The following is a 22412-nucleotide window of genomic DNA, read 5'->3' on the forward strand; positions in this document are numbered from 1 at the left end:
CAGAATATGACTGCATTACATAAGATTATACATCACAAATTTTAGCTGAAGTCGATAAATTATTTCTCAGTTGAGACCAATACTTCTGAAATATCTTTTTTCCCTGAACTAAACATAGCTTTTTTTTCTAAAGTGACTTTAAATTATTTTTCCATTAGCTAATTTGTACAGCAATTCAAACCAGTATTGCACTAACATGTACTTTATTGCTACAAACAAAAATTCTTGATCTGGATCTATCAATTGACTCAATATATAAATCCCACATTCGTTCAATTCCTTCCATAAAACAATATTGTCTTACAATCATCAAATTAGGATCTTCCCATTATTACATGTGATAGTTATCGCCACAAAAATAGAAGTGTAATTGACAGCAGGATAACCTGCCAAGAAAAATTACTGGGAGCTTAGTTCTTTTTTCCTTCAGCAAACAGAACCCAAGGCAAGCCATCTAGAAAAAAGTTCTAAGTAAGATGATTCCAATATTTCCAAAAGAAGAGCATTTGAATTGGCCCGTACTTGTCAGTTATTTCTATGAATCTTAGGGCAAGTTTACACAGACCACAGTAGCTACATCTACACTGATCAGCTGCACAGTGGCTACATGCTGCACGGAACTGATCTGTGGTCTTGGCCCAGGTTCCCAGGTTCCCAAAATTGGGAGAAAGCCTAAATCCTGCTGCAAGATTGGGGCTTCTCCTCAGCCCAGTGGAGGTGAGAACATCTGAGGTGCAACTGTCCTGACTGTCATCCCATGTTCCCCTGGCAGCCCAGGGACATGGAATGGCAGAATCCTCTGTTCCCCACCCTCTGTGTCATGGAAGTCCCTGGCCATAACACAGCACCTACCTTTTCCTCATCACTCACTCTAATATCAGATGGAGTGACAGGAAAAGGTAGGTGCCATGTTCTTCTGGGAACTGTCCCACTGGGGGAGTGGCGTGGGAACATTTAGGATGGGCACCCATCAGCGCCACCTGATGTTTGGCACTACTGGGTGATAGGGACTCTCTCCTGACTCTGTGGTCCTGTGCGGACTCCTGGCAATCCCCATTTGATGTCCAGCACACTGGATTGGGACCAAATTCTAGTTCAGTGCAACTCTCAGTGCACTGAACATTCAGTGCAACATTCAGTTCAACTCTCTGCCATGCAGGAATATACAATCAAAGCACTCCCATCAGGAGATGTGTGAAGTGAAACAAACTGATTGTTACTTATCTCACTTCTGCAAGCTAGAAAAAAGGTAAAATATTTTATCATTAGTGGGTAATGTTAGGAATGTTGTGAATTTTATTACTTGTTTTTCCCCCGCAAATATTTCACTAGTTTTTATTGTGTTAAAAAGTAATTTTGTTAAAAACTATATTTTGTAGCATTTTGCACAAAATAATTTTTGTGCAAGACATCACGGAGTTTTGCACAGAAACGCACTAGAAAAATCAAAGTTGTTGCCCAGAATTTTCTTCTAAACCTCCTCAAAACTTCAAATGGGAAAAATATTATATTAGATAACACCTTTATTGAAATGAGATGCTCTTCTGCATTGGGAGTGAAAAAACACGTTCACTTTATACCTCTATGTATGAGTAGTGTTAAGTCAGCAATAAAAAGTCAATAATTGAAACAAGATGTTCCTGATCTGTTAGCAGGTGGCATGCATGTATGGTAATGATCTTGTGCTACTTTTAAAAGCATAGAGAATGGAACATAACCTTTTGTGCACTCAATACACAGAGGATTATACCTCTAGGACATGGATTTACCTCAATGGGATAGCATGCCCCTTTTAATTCAAGGGAATGACTGTGTTTTAATCTAATGTTCAAAATTTTATTGTTAATTTTGTTACTGATTGTGCTGTATTTTGTATTTTACATTGACTGGATGTGTTATTAATTCTTCCATCTTATGTATTTTACTGTATTGCACTTTATTGTATTTTCTGTGTGTTTTAAGCTGCCCTGAGTCCCCTGGGGAGAGGGGCGGGATAGAGTTTATTATTATGATTATTATTATTAATGACAGAAAAAGTATAAAGAAAGATTAAGAGGATATGTTATTTCTTCTCAGTCTATTAAGGAGATGTTACACATGCCCTACAAAATGCAAGCTCAGAATGTAGTCACAGAAAGCTATATATGGGTGAAACTTGGCAGAGGTATATAGAGAGGATTCATATGAAGGACAAATGTAAATGGTGTTCTCAACATTAACAGAGGTGGAAACAAATGCAGTATTAGAGGCACCAAAATGCAGCATTAAAGGCATGAATCAGCAGAACAAAAATCAAGCCTGGGGCAATTCTATTCATAAACTATTTTTCCTTCCTATGGTTTTCTTCCCCTGTTCTGGAAATTTTGGGGCCACACACAAAGTTTGCATTTAATAAAGCTATATTAAAACTATTTAACTTGAATTAATGTATTAACTTACTATCTTTTCGTAGAGCTTGTAAAACTTATTTATTTAGGCTGGCATTTGAATCTTGCTGATTGAAAATTTTCTTTGATTTTAAATGTAATGTATCACATATGTATATTGTAAACCGCTCCAAGGCTTCGGGGAGTGGTGGTATATAAAATTGATAAATAAATAAATAAATAAATAAAAACTACAAGGTGGGCCAATTTTATGTGGGTACTGTGATCATCTTCAGCCAGCCTGGGAGAAATACTTTAAACTCTAGTTGGTGCTTGGCAGGAAATCTTTTAGACGGCCTTTTCATGGCTTTCTCTCCAATGATTTACCTTACCTAGGGGAACCCATAGGGTAGCCTCCTTCTTGCTTCAGTTCCTCCAACCAATCACTAAAATAATTTCTAAAGGTGCTCTATAGCATTTGACTTCTTTCTCCTAATTGTCAGGCTGGTGACCACTCATTAAAAAGCATGTCTGCCCCTGAGATACTATACATGGTAGGCAAAACACACACACCCCTCTATGGAAAAGGGAAACTATTCCAACCTGGTCCAAATGCCATCAACCAAATTCTACACTGTAACTTAGGCAGGCAGGTGGACTAAGTGTTTACAGTGGAAAAAGGGCGTTTTGGGGCAGCTGGCCCTCTGTCACACCCTGTGGCATAGTATCACAGTGCCGTGCCATATTTTCCCTTTTTGACCCCCTTTAAATGCCAAGGTTCAATGTGACCCCTCCCCCCACTTCCTACTGCTGGATAGGAACAGGTCTAGATTTTTCTGCAAGTAATAAATATTGGACAGCTTGCAAAAGAAAGAAATAATATTTATATATTGCCTGACAGAGTGTTCTAGAGATGTTCTCTGCCCTACAGAGCAGTTGTTTGAAGCCCATTCTACACTGCCATATAAAATCCATGTTATCTGCTTTGAACTGGATTATCTGGCAGTGTAGACTCAGAACACAAAAATGCGGGTTTTAAACGGAGGACAAAAAACTTGGGGACTTGAGAACATGTCTCCACACAGACCTCTGGGTCGTGGGATTGGGTCTCCTGCCATCCTCACAGGCTTCCACTGTATCAGAAACAAGATGGAGGGTGGATGAGCGACATCAAGCAAAGGTTTTTTTAAATCACTCTCTTATGTGCTAGCTTATGTGCACATGTGAATATCTTAATATAAATACAATCAAATTTGCATGTGTGCATTTGAGGTTTAGCACATAACGGAGGAAATTAAAAAACAAACAAACTCTTGCCAGATTTCTCTCTTCCCCCAATTGTTTATTCAAGCTCTGTTTAATATTATAAAGTTTAAACTAAAGAGTTTCAGAGAGTTCTAATTGTTCTCCATTTGTGCTTCCTTTAAATCAGCTTTGTGACCATTTCACAGCCCAATCAGTTTATCAGCGGTTTTGGGCTTTTTGAAAGCAGAAATGTGCTGGAGCAGTCTCGGCGAGGGGGGGGGGGGGAAGCACTTGTTTTTTGTGAGTGTGAATATGCACATTTTATGACTGGAATTGGGATAAAAGGGGACCTTTTTACCCCATGTTTTTTGTTTGTTGCAGCAAATCAGCATGGATTAACCACTATAGTCATGTAGCCACCCCCCTTTTAACTCGGGAAATCCCATGTTTTAGGTGATGGAGATTGGCTCCTCAGATTATCCAGTTCAAAGCATATAATGTGAATTATCAATTTTGATACTCTGGATTATCTGGCAGTTTAGAAGGGGCCTAAGAGGCAAAAGACCTACAGACGGAAGGAGAACTCATGAGCTTCATCATCCTACCATCTTCCTTCAACTCAGGCAGAATTTTAACCATTTATTGTTATTTAACCTAACAAAGGGGATGGGAAAAATGTGGTCTATGCAATCCAATGTAGCCTGCCCATATTTATAGAGCCAATCTTGCTGTTGTACTATCTGCTTTCAATGCTACAGTGGTAACAGTGGCACTCCAACACATACTTTACTTGGTGCACAGGACATTAGAAGTCCCTTCTCCTGCCCCAGCCTTACATATTTATTTATACTTAATGGGCACAGGCCATTCTTTGTTATTTAATGGTTAAAATCCCATTTTCTTCTATAAAATCAGATTTCATTCCCTTTGTTCAGCATGTCCAGCTTGGGAGTCTTGCATATTAAAATGGTAGCAAATTAGACCCTCACTTGGAAAAATATTACCTATATTCATGTGATGCTTGCAGTAAAGTTGGAATTTTGCTTCCTACCACTCACAACCCTTTCCATTGAATTAAATATGTTTTGGGGGTGGGTGAGTTTCTCGGCCTTCTTGAGCATATATTTTTTCGGGATTGATAAAGCATGCAGAACAGGTAGCTTTCGGGCAAGATTTGGTTTAAAGGCCTAATATATATTAGGTGAGTGACCCATCTTGTGGAACTATAATGAAGTTGCATGAAATAAAGACTATAATGTATTTTTCACCATTTAAATTATATATACATCATAAATAATGACATTAATGCAAATATATCCCACTGAACTTTGTACACTCAGTCCACCCACAGGAAGTACAGGTTGCAAGTTATAGTATTGCAGTAATGATTAAGAAATATTATCAAATGTCTTGGTTACAGGAAATGATTAATGATGGTGGTTCATTTCAACAGCATGACTAGACTGCTGTAGCAATTTATAAACAAAGAACACTGTAACAGGAAACCCCTTCTTTTATGTTCATTAAAAAGAGTATATTACTGTCGTGTGTGGCTTAAATCATGCCTTCCAGTTAAGATAGGTGAATAGGAAAGAAAAAGGGATGTGGTGACTCCTTCTATGTCCCGATATTTGCAATGATGACTAAGGATCTCTTCACATGGTCCCTGGAGTTATGTTGTTTTGCTGGCAAAATGGCAGGCATGTGAGGCACCTTGCGGCACCCCACGTGACCTCCCCCGATCACATGATTGGGACAGGACCATACATGTTGGCACACCTCATCAGATGGCTGGTGGCAGCTGGCGGCGGCACTACTTTTAAGGGCAAGGCATGGAGACTCTTGCCTTGCCTCATCTTGCCTTGCTGACCAGCAGGTCAGCAGGTCACGGGGGGATGTGAGGAGCGCACATAGTGTGTGTGGCTTCCTTCTATGGATCTGGCAACATGGGTGGACTGGCTGGCGCACTGCACATGCACCTCACTTTTGTCCATGTGATCACTGGTGGGCGGGCAAAGCAGAGTGAAATGTGGCAAGGCAAAACAATTGCCTCAATGCCTCACCCTTAAGAGCCATGCCACCGCTAGCTGCTGCCAGCCATCTGATGATGTCATCATTTGGATGAAACTTTATTTAGCAAATTTGCCTGCATTAGGGGCAAAATGGTGCTGAGTTTCATGTAAATGCCATGGAACAAGTTATCGCCCACTTCAGGGTATGTGGCCCTTGTAATGGGCCCTAGGAAGATAGAAATTACGTAATTTCATGTTATTCATTGATTAGTATTAGCTATTGGTTATAATATAGTATTAGACTATAATCTGTATGTAGAAAACAAATTAATATCATTTACAGGATTGTCCGATTTTCCACAATTAAAAAAGGCCTACTAATTATGATGGCAAAACAATTATGAAAAAATATAATATGAAGACAGATTTATCTTTTTCAACTTTAAAATATGTTTTCTTTAGGGAGAAAACCATATTAATTGTGATGTAGACTGGAGAGAGGAAAGTGCACTCACAAGTTCATGGTGGATTTGGCCACCAAGGATAAACTTTTGTAATTCTTGTTTCTTGTGTGTGGAAAAGATTTATATTCCTGTATTGGACACTTCTGTTAATATGAGTAGGGAGCTGTCTTTTGCCAACTCTGATTTTGAGGATTTAGTGAGGAAGAGTCCATTTGGAAGATGAAATAAGTGACAATTGCTTTCTCTTTGATGGATCAAAAGTTTCAGTGCAAGTAAGTAAAGTTTCCATTTGTGAAAGGTGACATTCAAATTTAACCTAGTGAAAATAAGTTAAGTTACACAATCATATTTCATCTTTTACTAAGCACAAAAAAGAATTTCAATGGAAAATTCAGTGTATTCTACATTGTCTGCACAGTTAATCATTTTGTACTCACTGTATCTTCCTTCAGAAATTTTGGCAGAAAATTATGCACACATTACTAAAATACAAATGACTATATTCAGATTAAAACTATACATAAGCAAGCCTTAGTCAGTGGGAAAATATATAAAAACACACATACTAATAAAACTGTGTAAATAAATGTGCACATTAAATCTGTATGGAAAAATATGCATAAAATTCAAAACGTTCTCTAAACAAACATAGGAATAGAAATGAGGAAGGAACCAGAAATGCTATGAAAAGGAATTTCTCACATCCCTCTCCTTGGTGATCCAAAGCAAGTGGTCAGCTTTGTTGTCCGTTTAGAGGTTTCTTTTTTTCATTCATGACATTTGGTGGACTGGGACAAGCAAAAGATATGTGTAATTCTTATTTCATTTTTCAAGCAAAACAATTACTTGAAGCTTTCAAGAACAATTAGGAAATTATTTGACTTTCTTCTGTGTAACTGGAAAATATAAAGTACAAGGGAGTATAGCTGTTAGGAATTCATGTGTACCTCTGTATACAATTTCCTTCTAAATGTTGTTTCCTTACAGATGGAAAAAATTCCTTGCCATATTCTTACTGTAAGAATCATACGCATGAGGAATCTCCGCAAAGCAGATGTCTGTAAGTGCTCTTTCTTTTCTGTTTCCCATTATCTTTGAAATACATGTATAATAATCACTATTATTCATTAGGCATCTATAGCTTTGAGGGAGGAAGGAGGAGGGAGAGGGGAGTCCCACTAGTTGAGGGGCCTCTATAGAAGTAATTCAGGGAAAGGGGAAATACGGGAAAGAGAGACCTAAATTAATTCAGTCTAGGGAAAAAGAGAAAATGCTTGTAGCTCTAAAACGGTCTCCCGACATGTTAAACCTGGATACCCAAGATGGCGGTCCCTCTGGATTAAAGGTGGTACTGTTGAATGCCAGGACCATAAATGGGAAAACAGCAATAATTCAGGATTTCACCCTGAATGAGTGGGCAGACCTGCTGTGCATAACTGAGATCTGGCTGGATGAAGCTGGAGGGGGTCAATCTCACCAGCTCTGCCTGCCTGGGTACTAAGGACAGCACCAACCAAGATCTGGAGGGTGGGGAGATGGGTTCGCAGTGGTCTATAAAGACCAGGTGCCCCATCCCACAGTCAACTGCATATAAATGTGTCCATCTCAGGGTAGGTAACCAGGACTGAATAGGGATTTTGTTAGTGTACTGACCATCCCACTGCACTATAGCCTCCCTCCCTGAGCTAGCCGGGGTGGTCTTGGGCCTGGTGTTGGAGTCCCAACTGTTTGTAGTGCTGGGGGACTTCAATATCCATGTGGTGACTACACTGTCAGGAGCAGCTCAGGACTTCATAGTCACCATGGCAACCATGGGACTTTCCCAAATGCTATCTGGCCCTACCCACAGAGCTGGGCATACATTGGACTTGGTTTTCTGCCAGGGATGGGAGAACAGTGGCGGTGTGGAGGAACTGACCATCACTCTGTTGCCATAGACCAACAATCACATGATCCGATTTGGGCTATCTGCACCCCCTAACCTCCAAATGGGTAGAGGACCAATTAAGATGATCCACCCCAGGGAGCTGATGGATCCAGATGGATTCCTGATGGCTCTTTGGGAGTTTCCCACCACGATTGCTCCAGAAAGTCCCCTCTGAAATAGCAGAACTAAACCATTTCCTTGGTTCAATGAGGAGCTGGCAGCAATGAAGTGAAAGAAGAGGGAACTAGAGTGCGTGTGGCACTTAGGGCTCAATGAGTCAGACCAAGCATGGCTGTGTGACTATCTAAGGGCATACGCTGCGGCAATCAATTCCGCAAAAAATTCTCTCTTTGCGGCTAGCATTGCATCTGCAAGGAACTATCCAGATGAACTGTTTTGGACATTTAGAAGGTTGTTAAATCCCACCTCGCATGATGGGATCCCTGACCATTCAGCAGCTTGTTATGAAGCAGTTGCTGGGTTCTTTAGGGACAAAGTCACTCTGACCTAGATGCCATGTTAAAGACTTGAGATTTTGCATGAGCACTTGATTGTCCGATTTAAATAGTTTTGTTTCAATTTGTGCAATCCGAGGACGTGGATAAGATCCTTGGACCCCTGTCCATGTACTCCGCCTTTCTCACCCCGTAGGGGACTCAATGCGGCTTTACATACAGGCAACAATTTGATGCCCTAAAACTCAATGTATACTTAAATAAACATTAAAATAGAATTAAAATACATTAAAACAATTAAAGCATTTAAAAACAATAGAGTTAAACACATAATCCACGGGCATAATCCAGGCCATTCCAATGATCATTATTTATTTATTTACGACATTTATAGCACACCTTTCTCAACCATATGGCGATTCGATGCCATGCATTCATAAAAGTGCAATTAAAAACAGTCAACATAAAAATATAAACATATATAAAAACCATTAAAACATGTAGTCACTGATGTCATCTTGTTAAAATCATTACACATCTTATTAAAATCATTACAAATTGTGCAATAGTAAAATCATTACTATTGCACAAATTTTCTAAATGCTTGGTCAGTAAGACACATTTTCACACTCTTGCAGAAGGTCAGAAAGGGGGATGATCTAACATCGCTGGGGAGGGAGTTCCACAGCCGAGGAGCTACCACTGAAAAGGTCCTGTCTCTTATCTCTGCCAATCGCGCCTGCACAGGATGCGGGACCGAGAGCAGCCTCCCCCCTAGATGATCTTTAACCCCTCAGTGGTACATAGAGGAAGATATATTTGGACAGATGAGCTGGGCCAGAACCAGAAAGTAGCAATTATGAATTCTACATACTCTTTCCCCATTGTGCTTGCATCACCAATGACAGATGTAACATTCAAATTGTACAAATCCTGGCAACTAAAGAACTGGAAATACATGCGGTGGAACAAATGTGCACATAAGAAATGATGATACTTTGAAATCATACCAGTGTGAATTTTTTTTCTGTATGGAAATGTTATGAACAGCAGTTAGAAGTAATATATCATAGTAAAAATAAGTATAAATACAAAAATAATTTACTATAGTAAATAAATAAATAAAAATATTGCCACTTCCCTGATCTTGGAGGCAGAGAGGGCATAGGCCCTGAAGCAATCAAAAATACCTTCCCTCCATCCCAGCTGCCTCTGCTCTGGACTCAGAAGGAGAGAATAAAAGGAAGAATCTATTGGATTTAATGCCTCTTCCCCAACACTGCCACCCTCTTTTTCTTTTGTGTCATAATTTTATTGCAAGCATGAGTGCAGAGAACTGTTTGGTTGTTCTTTTTTATTGTAAAACACCATTTATTGTGACGGCAATATATAAATAAATGACAATGATGATGATGATGATGATGATGATGATGATGATGATAGTGCATACCCTAACTTGCATTGAATTACTTTCTGGGTAGGAAGCAGCAACATTGTTTAGAAAACTGCAACCATCTTGGGTTTTTAAACTGAATGAGGATGAGTCTTAATTACAGGATTATGTTGCTTGTTTCTTTCCCTGGACATTGCTGCATGGTTGCCACTATCCTGTGCTACTTCTGCAGTGTGGCATAGTGGCAACTTGCTGTCATGTTGATGGGTATCTTTGCACAACCGCTGATGCCACATAATTGCAATGCTACAGCTGTGTTAAGCCACATTTCTGAGTGGGTGGCATAACTCTGCCTTCTGGCTGTGCTTGCTGTTATTCATTTACAGAAACTTTGCAACTGCTTTGTGAAATTGCAAAGCATCTGGTGAAAAGAAATGACAAAGAATGGGGATTGTGACAGATGCTGCCACAGAAGTGCCCACTTCACCACACAAGTCCTGGGACGGTTGTACAATCAGGGGTACTGATAGGCTATTGCCACTGGCGATAGTATTGCCAGTGGCACACTGGCAATGCTATTGACTAAAGGTTATTGGAAGGTGCAGTCCAGCAATGTCTGGACAGCCACATTTCACCACTCTCCCATTCAATAAATGCCCGGGAAGTTTTGGCACCTGGTCATACTTCCTATAGTATTGCTCTTGCCCAATACTGAAAGGAAGTATGCAACCTGGTCTGTCACTGTTGAAAAGCAGAAATAACAATCTTCCAGCAAATTGATTAAAATATGAGAACATACTTTCCCCACCCTAAACTGGAGTTGCAATAGGAATGAGTAGGAGAAGTTCATTAATGCTACTACAAAGCATTAACATTTGCAATTATTTTTCTAATATTTGTTTTGAGTTTGGTCCCTATAGTTACAAAACATGCTAAATCTAAGTAGCTTGGCAGAAGATTTCAGTAAATTAAGGTCATCAACCATGAAATAATGATTAATCATAGCAATATTCTATCAAATTATCATACCAAAAATGTCTTAATGTGTATAACAAAGGCAGTATATATTACTGTGCAGAAGAAGAATGCAGAGTTGTGTGCAGACTATAACAAGCTTGTAAGATACCTCAGGAGCCTCCAAGGGAACATGTGCATGGGATGGTGTGATACAACCATAAAAAAGGTTGTACAAACAGGTTGTACATGTGTATTGAGATAATGCAAAGTTGGTTTGCATACACCTACATACATTCTCATTGGATTATTGAAGCAGAACAATTCCTAAAAACAAGTGATCATGTTTTAATTGTAGATGAAAATGAGTTCATTTAGTTTAGCAGCCAGATGACTTTACCCATGTCCTTTTCTAACCACCAGTTAACCTGGCAGATGCATTATGTGGAATCAAGACACAATCAAATTATTTGGGGGTCTGTTATGTTTATGAAACCACCCATCAGCTACCATTATTAGCCTTGTTAGTTAGGGCAGATAGGAATTTATTTATTTACTTGTTGGACCATTTGAAGCCTCCAAAGAGTCCTCAAAGGCAACCCTACATAGAGTGCATTGCAGTAATCTTATCTTGATGTAATAAGAGTGTGGACCACTGTGGCCAAGCCAGAATTTCCAAGGTACATGTGCAACTGGTGCACAAACTGGTGCAAAAGCTCCCCTGGCCACCGCTGAAATCTGGGGTTCCAGGCTCAGTAATGAGTAATGATCACTCCTAAGCTGTGAACCTGTACCTTCAGAGGGAGTGTAACCCTATAACCTATTTGGCATGTCGACTGATCAGGAGTACCTCCGTCTTCTCTGGATTCAATTTCAATTTGTTCTCCATCATCCAGGCTGTCACAGCTACCAAGCACTGGTTCCTTAGTAGCAGGTGGAAAGGGGCTGTATGCCATCTGCATACAAATGACAACGAACTCCAAAACTCTGGATGATCTCTCCCAATGGCTTAATGTAGATGTTAAACAACATGGAGATAAAACTGAGCCCTGCGGAGCTGAGCAGGTGTCCCCCAACAACACTTTCTGGGAATGGCCCTCTAGGAAGGACCTGAACCACTGCAAAACAGTACCTCCAAGACTCATTCCCGCAAGGCATCACAGAAGGATAACGAGGTCTACAGTAACGAAGGCCACTGTGAGATCCAGGAGAACCAACAGGGACATACTCCCCCTGTCCATTTCCTGACATAAATAAGGGATAGATAGGAAAATTAAAGGACATGAAGTCAAAAATTGAAACAGACTAAGGTCAAGAAGAGATAGGAAATGAGAGATTGGAGCAAAAAGTTGGACATAAGGGTTGAAGTGGAAAAAGCTGAAGAAAGGAATATAGAGGAGGCAGTAGAAACCTGATCTCAGTAAGATTGTAGACAACAGACCAATTAAGAGGAGCACCCAAGAAGAGGAGAAAAGGAGACAACAGAAATTAAGAAATTAAGGGTAAGAGAACAATAACATTAATAATAATAATATCAATTACTTAAAATAATAAAAATAAAGATAAAAAAATAAAAAACCCAAATAGAAACAAATAAACAAAGAAAATAATAATAATAATAATAATAAACACCTACTAAACTGCAGACAACAAACAATTACAGATAACTACAGATAACAAATATCTAAACAGACAAATACTAACAGTAACATGGCATTTCAATGATGGTTCCTTCAACAACGGTTTTATAAGAGCTTCTTTTAAGCTGGCTGGAATCTTGCCTTTCCATAGGGAGGCACAAAACAACACCTTTACCCGCTGTGCCAAACCCCCTCTGGCTTCATTTATCAGCCAGGATAGGCAGGGGTCTAGGATGCATGTGATTGCCCTAGTTTCTCCAATGATCTTGTTCACATCTTCCAGCTGCACTAATTGAAATGAATTCATCAAAACCGGACAAGCAGGTGTCCATGTTACATCTTCAGAGGCTGCCGTCAAAATGGTGTCCAAGTCAGAACATATCAGAGCAACTTTGTTCCCAAAGAACTGAGCAAATGCTTTACACTGAGCTGCCGAATGGTTAGGGACCCCATCTTGTGAGGTGGGGTTTAACAAACCTCTAACCGTTTGAAACAGCTCCACTGGACAGTTCCTTGCAGATGCAATGTTGGCCACAAAGATTTTTTTTGCCGTGTCGATTGCTATGGCATATGCCTTTAGATAGAGACACAGCCGTGTTCAGTTTGACTCAGTGCGCTTGGTACGCCACATGTGCTCTAGATCCCTCTTCATTCGCTTCATCGCTGCCAACTCCTCATTGAACCAAGGAGATGGTTAAGTTCTGCTACTCAAGAGGGGACATTCCAGAGCAATAGTGTCTATTGCCCTAGACATCTCTCTATTCCAGAGAGTGACCAGAGCATCAACAGGATCACCTACTGAGGCAGGAAACTCCCCAAGAGTCATCAGGAATAGTTCGGGATCCATAAGCCTTCTGGGGCAGACCATTTTAATTGGTCCTCCACCTCTGTAGAGGTTAGGGGGCGCAGTACGCCTAAACCTGATCAGGTGATGGTTGGTCCATTGCAATGGACTGATGGTCAGCTCCTCCACGCCGCCACCTTGCTCCCATCCCTGGCAGAAAACCAAGTCTTGTTTGTGCCCAGCTCTCTGGGTAGGGCCAGATACTAGTTGGAAAAGCCCCACAGTTGCCATGGTGGCCATGAAGTCCTGAGCCGCTCCAGACAGGGTGGTCACCGCATGGACATGGAAGTCCCCCAGCACTATGAGCGGTTGGGACTTCAATGCCAGGCCTTAAATCACCCCAACTAGCTCAGACAGAGAGATTGTAGTGCTGCAGGGTGGCTGGTACACCAACAGAATCCCTATTCTGTCCCGGTCAACCACCCTCAGATGAACACACTCAAAAGTAGTTGACTGTGGGATGGAGCATCTGGTCAGGGAGCTGGAATCCCACTATGATCCCACCTCCCCACCCTCTGGATCTCGGCTGGTGCTGCATGGAGTAGCCTGGTGGGCAAAGCTGGGTAAGATTAACTTCTCCAGCCTCATTTAGCCAGGTTTCCTTTAGGCACACCAGATCTGCACGCTCCTCCGGAATTAAATCTTGGATGATAGTTTTTCCTTTGACAGACCTGGTATTCCACAGTACCACCTTTAATCCAGAGAGTCTGCATCCAGGTTACCTAGTTTTACCATGCCAGGAGACTGTTTTGGAACTATCAGTATTCTCTCATGTTCCCTAAGCCGAATTAATGGTCTCCATTTCCCATATCTCCCACTCCCCAATATTACTCCTATGCCCCCCCCCCGACCACCAGAACCCTGTCCTCTCCCATTCTGTTCAACCCTCCTGGCTTCAGCCCATTTTTTTTGTTGTGTCAGGAGTGACTTGAGAAACTGCCTCAGCCCATGACCCAGTGGTAATTGATGATAGCTTTCCTCCAAAAACTGGCACTCCTCCCCACTCTTTCCTCTTTCCCCTCCCCCACCCTGCAAACTTCAAATCCCTCCAGCTACTACTGTCCTGAACTGATGACAAGGATTGTCTTCTTCCTGATTCTACCGATGAAAACAGTTCTATAGGTGAATGTAACAACTTGGTATCTTTGAATTCTGACTGTTCTAACAAACTACAGAATGTTGATGTGACCCAAGAATTAAAGAGGATGGCTAAAATAGCTATTGCATTTCAAGAACAAACATAAACAGCCATCTTAAACTGTAAAATATAATAATCAAAATGTTTTTTTTTGAAATGTTTTTGGAAAGATATCTAAAAAATGGCAGTTTTGCAAAAGGAAAGGGTAGGTATCAAGTATATCTGTTTTCACTCTATCAAAATAGGTTATATAAGGTTGGAGTTGTATAGCTAGTTGGTTGATTAGCATACCTTTTGGTCTGGGGTGTTCCATAATTAATGGCATTATCTATGTGATTGATGTTTAAACTCCTTTGTGTTAATGTTAGGGTGGATCCAATTGCATTGTCATTCATCTGCTTGTAGACAAACTCTGTTCCACATTTTATGATGACTTAAGTACAATAATTGGACCTGCAAGATTTCAAACAGAATGCTGAACACTGGTTCACCATTTTATTTTGGCTGTTGATAAGGTCCTATTTTGGCTGTTGATAAGGTCCTATGATCTTCCTGGGACCATAATACTCTCCTAATTATTCTTAGAAGGTTTCGCTCAAAACCCAAGTAACATTAGTCTGTTCTTTAATCTGCTTTTTCACACAGTAAGTCAATCTGACTGTTATGTGACTCTCTGGCTACCAAGTGCTACATGTGAAAAGCTGCGGACCAAAACTGTTAATAACTGCAAGAATCCTGTTTGGAACGAAGTATTTTACTACAGGATTCAAAGACAAGTGAAAGTAAGGAACTGAGAAATCTTTCTTTTGCATGTTTACCTGAACAAGATTATAATAATAATTATTATTTGATACACAACAGGATTAGTACATAGCAAACAATATCACTATGCTGGCTTTTGTATTTGATCACACATTGGACACTTTCCAAATGTCTAGGACTGTGTGATGTATCAGCAAATAATGCATGCAGATCCCAGTAAGGTGGCCTTTTGCAGCTAACAGATGGCAATTTTATTAGCACTGATTGTTTTTGTTTTTAAGTGCAGGCCAAAGTCTTTAGACATTGCACCCAGTGTGCCAGTCATTAGTCTGTTCTTTAATCACCTTTACTGGCTTGTGCCAGAGTCTTTGCAGTTCTATCTTTAAATCCTCATATTGTGTAAGCTTTTCCAGTTGAATTTGAATATTCAAGTTTCCACAGATGGTACATCCGTTTTTGGTAACCACGTTTTTGGGGGTTCCAATCTATAATAGCAGTTCATGACAGTTCAATTCTGTGATATTATTAGGAACCAAGGTAGCTTATACAAATGTATACAAAAACAAAGCTCTCGAATTAACATGCAAATAAACTATCTGCAGATTTCAAACTTTTCAGAACAAACACATTAAAAAGAAAAACATATACAAGTTGGTGAAACAGCACAGCTTTAAAATCCCACTGCATACATTTCTAACAGCTTGTTAAAACAGAAATGTTTTCATTTAGAATTGTAGAATCATAAAGGTGACTACCACATGGTGACATGCATTAATGCTTGATTAACAACAAGTTTTAAGTATTGCACAATGTTATTTCAAAAAACATTCCAATTAATGTCTTTCCCTTCTGAGCCAATAATAGTCACACTTCTAGATGTCCTTTTCCCTCCCCAACAGTGTCTTCCCAAGATCAGTAGTAGTTGAGGGGTAGAAAAAGACACAGACCTCTATAGGAAAATAGTACACTCTATTAGCTTGATATAGGATTTTGGTCTATTGCTATTTAAAAGAAGTTTATATTTCAGGAGAGTGCGTGCTTTACAGGGCTGTCATAACACTAACCCAAAACATAATAAAGCCAGATCAGAAATATTCAGAAGACACTTGATATTTGAATGACTGACCTGAACTGTGGCCATGTTTTCATGACAGAAATTGATTCTCCTAACTACTACCAATATCAGAAAGGACTTCAAGAGGCTCGACACTAACAAGCCCACAGAGTGCAATTTTTGTGGCCACATTTGGACATACCAATGTGTGTGAAATAAAATAACAAAATCAACCACTCCTATGAGAACTGAGAACATATTGAAGGCAATCTTGAAAGAGGCCCGACACACCCCTAAATCATCCTTAATTCATATTTCTGATCCTGTGATGGGGACTGGTAACCCCCGCCATAGCATTGCACAGGTGCCTCATTAAGATCCTGAACAACACGTTTCTGGAATGATTTCAACATGGTCTTCCTACACTCCCAAAACTCTGACAACCTGTCCCTCAAGTTCTTGAGCTTCTTGGGAGGCAGTCTGGAATACTGCATAATTGTATCTAACTCAGAGACCAGGCCCTTCCATTTTAGCTTGCACTAATGCATGTCCAACTCTCCTACTAAGGAAAAGAGATCAAGAATCAAAATATTATCCAAAGAATGGCCAACTCCTATAAATCCCACCCCAACCTTGAGGATCCATTCCAAAAAAGTTCTCAAAAGCACTACATTACACTAAGGCTGGATCTACAATGCCGTATATCCCAGGATTTGATCCCAGATTATCAGCTTATCTCAGATTATCTGGAAGTGTAGCCTCATATAACCCAGTTCAGAGCAGATAATCTGGGACCAGATCCTGGGATATAAGGCAGTGTAGATCCAGCCCGAATATCACATAAATGTAAAGAAAGCCATCAAAATAAAAGCCATGAAGCTCTACGGCATACAGGTAACAAGAGAATGCAGACTGAATGTCATATCTCACCAGCTTTCTCTCACTCTTTTCCTGAAAGCTTCTCAAGCATCAAAAGACACATAAGAGACCATGTAAAGCTCTACAGAAATGGCATAGCTAACTAATTTCCACCTTGGGGAATAAAAATGGTGATAAGTTTATATTTTCTTTGTCTCTTCTTAGAAAAAAACACTCAGTGAGGGACACTTTCAAATTAGTTATGGAAGGAACTGAAAGGAGTCCAGTGACTCTACCCTTGGATATCTCCTTATGTGTCTTCTTTCTAACAATGATTTCTAAACTTTGCACAGGTTATACATTCTGAGAGAAAAAGGGGCCTCCGATTTCTCGAAACAGAACCTAAAAACCTTCCCTAAAACTATCACTACAATATCAGACCACTGCCTTATAGGACCTCAATAAGAAAACCAATTTATTCAGCCTAACTGGGCTGGGCTCTTTTGCAGAGGTGGAGACAGGGAAGAGCGTTTTCTGCTTCTTGCTTGCCCTGCTGCTGTTACTTAAGTTCAACAGTTCCTGTGTCTTCCAGGAAGTTCTGTAATGGGTGTCTTCCCCAGCATACTGAACATTCGTTTCAAAAACAAGGCTGGTGTGTGCACACCTTCCAACACAACATCTTATGCTGATTATGTCCTGGAAGTGGATTTGCAGCTACCTTCTGGATGATGTGGACCCTGTGCATTCTCTTCTCAGGAATAGGCCGTGAAAGTGTCATGATAAACTCCACAAATGCAGGTGCCCCTGGTCCCAGGGAACAGATTAATGGCCACCCCTATTCGAAAGCCCTCATCATATAAAAACCTTTCATAGAATCATAGAATCAAAGAGTTGGAAGAGACCTCATGGGCCATCCAGTCCAACCCCCTGCCAAGAAGGAGGAATATTGCATTCAAATCACCCTTGACAGATGGCCATCCAGCCTCTGTTTAAAAGCTTCCAAAGAAGGAGCCTCCACCACACTCCGGGGCAGAGAGTTCCACTGCTGAATGGCTCTCACAGTCAGGAAGTTCTTCCTCATGTTCAGATGGAATCTCCTTTCTTGTAGTTTGAAGCCATTGTTTCACGTCCTAGTCTCCAAGGAAGCAGAAAACAAGCTTGCTCCCTCCTCCCTGTGGCCCCCTCTCACATATTTATACATGGCTATCATATCTCCTCTCAGCCTTCTCTTCTTCAGGCTAAACATGCCCAGCTCCTTAAGCCGCTCCTTATAGGGCTTGTTCTCCAGACCCTTGATCATTTTTATTTCATCCCGCAAAATCTACACATACTTTAATAAATGATGTTGGTATACTGGAACAAGGCAAAAGCCTTTCAAACCAGATTATTCACAATTACTCCAGCATTTATGAGGAACCGGGCAACAAGTTGGCCCTGGTCTTACCAACATTGGTCCTGGATAACTTTTCCCTATCCTTTTAATCTACGTAATTCATATCTTTTCTCTTCGGGTCCATATATGGACCTTATCACATTAGCATTCTAAAGAGGGGGCTCCTGTTTTCCTATCACATGGTTGTCTCCTCCAGAATTCTGGGAAATGTAGTTTAGGGAAGCCTGGGATTTCTCTGGCCGAGAATTCCAAAGATCACACTATACTATATTTACCAGAATTCCTCAGGACCCCCCTGTTCGGGTCCTTCTTCCTCTCCCACTGTGTGTTTCACAGTGTCCTATGGCATTTTTTATGGTTTCGTTGCCTTAAACTTTATATAATATCTCCCTGATCTTGGAGTCTGTTGCTTTCTCATTCTATGCATTCCTTACCTAGGAGTAGATGTGTGAAATGTGTGTTTTCCAAATTGTCACATGAACACAAAACCAAGGTGTGGGTGACAGGGAAGCAAATCGTTCCTCCAGTTCGCCAATTTGAAGGTGAAAACATATGCACCTATCTGTTTAAAGAATAGATAAGTGAACTTGGATCCAAGTACAATGTTGGTGAATGTGTAGATTTCATTTACAAGTCTCGCTTGCTTGAATTGAATTGAATTGTAGGAACATTGCATTATGAATGCTACAATATCATTATAGTTTAAAACATTATAAAAACAGTCTGATCATAAGTCTAGGATAGAGGAGGGAATAAATGTGGTGTTACAGGTATAATCATAGGCATGAAAGCATCTTGGGTCATGTATTGTTACGTAAGCATTCACAGTGAAGTGCTGACTTCATGATCTGATAAGTTATTGCATACAAAAGCCCATGCAGCTAAAAAATCTTTATGTGCCACAAGAGTAATGATTGTGTCTTTTGCAACAGATTAACAATGTAGTTACCTGTCCAGTAATAAACATGTTATATATATTTAAAACCTAACTCATTCCTTTATAATGTAGTCAGTGCTTTACTACCAAACTCATTACTGTATTGCTCACAGTGTTGATACAAACGCATGACAATTTATTGCCACATGAATCCAAGTATCCTGTGTTCTTACAAGCATTGAAAGCATTACTTTTCTATAGCATTCTAATGTATATTTTGAGCTTAGAAAAGGTTACCTTTCTGGATAACAGCTTCCAGCATCCCCCCCCCCCCTCCGAATTCTGAATATATTTGACTTTCATTAGTATAGACTTCACACAGCAAATTGTCTGCAATATACTCATGGAGTCCATACTAGTGAGTAAACAGATTGAGTTACAATTAAAGTGACATTTATATCCCATTCTTCTCGACTTCCGAGGAGGGACTCAAGACAGCTTCCAACAGGCAACAATTAGATGACGACACAATATAAAACACATAATAAAATACAGTTAAATACATTAAAATAGTTATAAATATACATTAAAACAATTAGCCAGGTTAAAAACGTCATCCAAATCAGTCCAAATTGCGGTCAAATAAAATCTCATTTTCACCAATAAAATCAGTCTATTCTGTAAATGCTTGCTCCCATAACCAGGATTTAAGTTTCTTCTGGAAGGTCAAGAGGGAGGAGGCAGATCTAACCTCCTTAGTGAGGGAGTTCCACAGCCGAGGGGCCCTGTCTCTCGTCCCCAGTATTACAGTATATGGTCAATTTAGACTCCTATAATGGCTGGATCCAGGTTGAGCCACACACAACTGGGTTAGAGGAAATGGACTTCTCTGTCTGCCCAAGATGGCCAATCATTAGTAACGCAATTTCCATGCTGCTCTTACCTTTGAAGGATTTAGTATTATCTTTAAGCCCTAGAATAACTAAGAAAAGTAGCAATGAAAGCACTAGCTCACATTTGAAAAATGCATAATAAATACCTGAGCAATTAAAAAAAAAACATTGTCAAGATCCCTAATTAGAACACTAGTAAAGAAGCCATGTGCAGAGAGGAAGTTCCACCAGGGGGAGCTATTTCATCACATCATACTCGTACAGAAACCTTAAGAATAACCCTTCTTGCTTTTTTGATAACAGGTATTGAAAGAGGATTTAAAAGGAAGCATGGAAAGTTACCTCCAAAAGAGGAAATGAAATTATAGACAGATAATCTAAAAAGAAGTGGTTCTGGGGGGAGGGGAGCATGGTGGTGAAAGATAGAAATATATGTACAAGTGTGAAAGCAACAGTGGATAGAAAAAGATTTATGAGAAATATTGGTTTACTATGTGTCTGCTGTATAACAAATGTATTGAATTGTGTGCGTGTGAGTGTGTGTGTGTGTATGGCTTCATTTATATATGAAGCCATACAAAGAGAGGCAATTCCACTAGAGGGAGCTATTTTATCATACCATACTCCTGTTACATATAAACATGAATAATAACCCTCCTTGCTTATATCATACCAGGTTAGGCTTTATTTTCTAGCATATAAGACCTCCCAAATGTATATATGTATATAAAACTTATGTTTTTGTATGGGTTGAAATCCATGCTGCATTTAATAATTTGTGAGCTGCCTCATTGGGGAATGGGAGAGAGTGGGGGAGCAACAACAAACACAAAAATCACTTACATTACTACACTTCAAGTTGACACCTGGAAAGATTTGTACCTTAAACTAATGTCTGGATCTTTGCTGGTTCTGGGCCTTTGCGGATTGACTCCTGGGAATGCTTCCTTTGGTTGACCCAGGATGGCCTCTAGCCACAAGGGAAATCCTGGGGTTTGGGTTGGGGGTGGAGACAGAAATCTGGAAGAAAGTAGGTTAAAATAACCTGTTTCCTGCCAGGTTTCTACCCTGTCTGGAAGGCCCTGAGTCAACTGTTGAATAGCCAAATCTAACTGATTTAGTGGGACTACATTATTTAGGACTAATAGTGGGATTAAATGGCTATAGTAATATATTATGCTTGGGGATTACGTTTTCCTATTTTCCACCACTTGGGTAAGGTTTCTTTTTTGTTAAGTGACATATAAATGTCTAAAGTTAGTGAAACAAGTAAATAAACATTGTTGAATCATCAGCAATGATCTGCTAGGGTTTGGCTACAGGAATGCCTGTAGATAGGATACCAAATTCCACAGACGCTCAGCCCCATTATATACAATTGTATAGTAAAGCGATGCCCCTTATATAAAATGGCAAATCAAGATTTGCCTTTTAGAATTTTATTTTTAAAAATTCAAGCTTTGGATGGTAGAATCTGTGGATAAAGCATGAGTGGATGCAGAGGACCAACTACATATCCCATATGAAAGGTTAAACTTTCCCATGCAATAATTCCACAAATTTGAATACTTTCTTATTATCATAATTTGTTTTCACAGGAATATCCCAAATAAATCACAGATCTTGTATAGCATTTAATATATTCCTTGTCCCACATAGAATGTGCTAGAAATGGCTGTTTATGATGAGGATGCCGTCAGTGAGGATGACCATCTCTTCACTTTACGCTTTGATGTTGGTCGGCTTCCAGTTGATGAAAGAGTTCTCATGTATTTTAAGTCTGATGAAAAGGTAAGATCCAAAACAAAACATTAAAGTTTCTCAACACAGTATATTTTAACCAAGCCTTAACAGCTTGTGATGTTTCAAGGTGGCCACATCTTATCAGTAGATTTGACAGACGCACCTACTTGATTGTGGATGCAAAAATAATGTATGTATGTGTGGGAGTGGTGTGTGTGTGATATTACATGTCAGATTTCTAAAAGATAAAGAAGGATCGCAACAAAGCCAGTTAGTCCAAGCTGAAGAAAGGGAAGGTACAAAATGAGGGCATTGCCCCTCAAAATAGGAATCCTGCCTCCCTGTGAAATTTTCCTGCAGTCCTTGAATTGCTAGCATTGCAATCACTTAAACT

General features: G+C 39.9%; 1 protein-coding gene across 1 annotated transcript in view; it reads left to right on the forward strand.

The window, feature by feature from the left end:
* The window catches only part of LOC132766515 (cytosolic phospholipase A2 epsilon-like), a 62705-nt gene that overhangs the window by 6336 nt on the left and 33957 nt on the right, over window positions 1-22412 (forward strand). Inside the window, exons 3-5 of the mRNA XM_060760866.2 lie at window positions 7075-7147; window positions 15084-15220; window positions 21935-22066. Of these exons, the coding sequence (XP_060616849.2) occupies window positions 7075-7147; window positions 15084-15220; window positions 21935-22066 (342 nt within the window). The remainder of the gene's footprint in view (window positions 1-7074; window positions 7148-15083; window positions 15221-21934; window positions 22067-22412) is intronic.

This window comes from Anolis sagrei, chromosome 1 (assembly GCF_037176765.1).
Source record: "Anolis sagrei isolate rAnoSag1 chromosome 1, rAnoSag1.mat, whole genome shotgun sequence".
Taxonomy (NCBI): Eukaryota; Metazoa; Chordata; class Lepidosauria; order Squamata; family Dactyloidae; genus Anolis; species Anolis sagrei.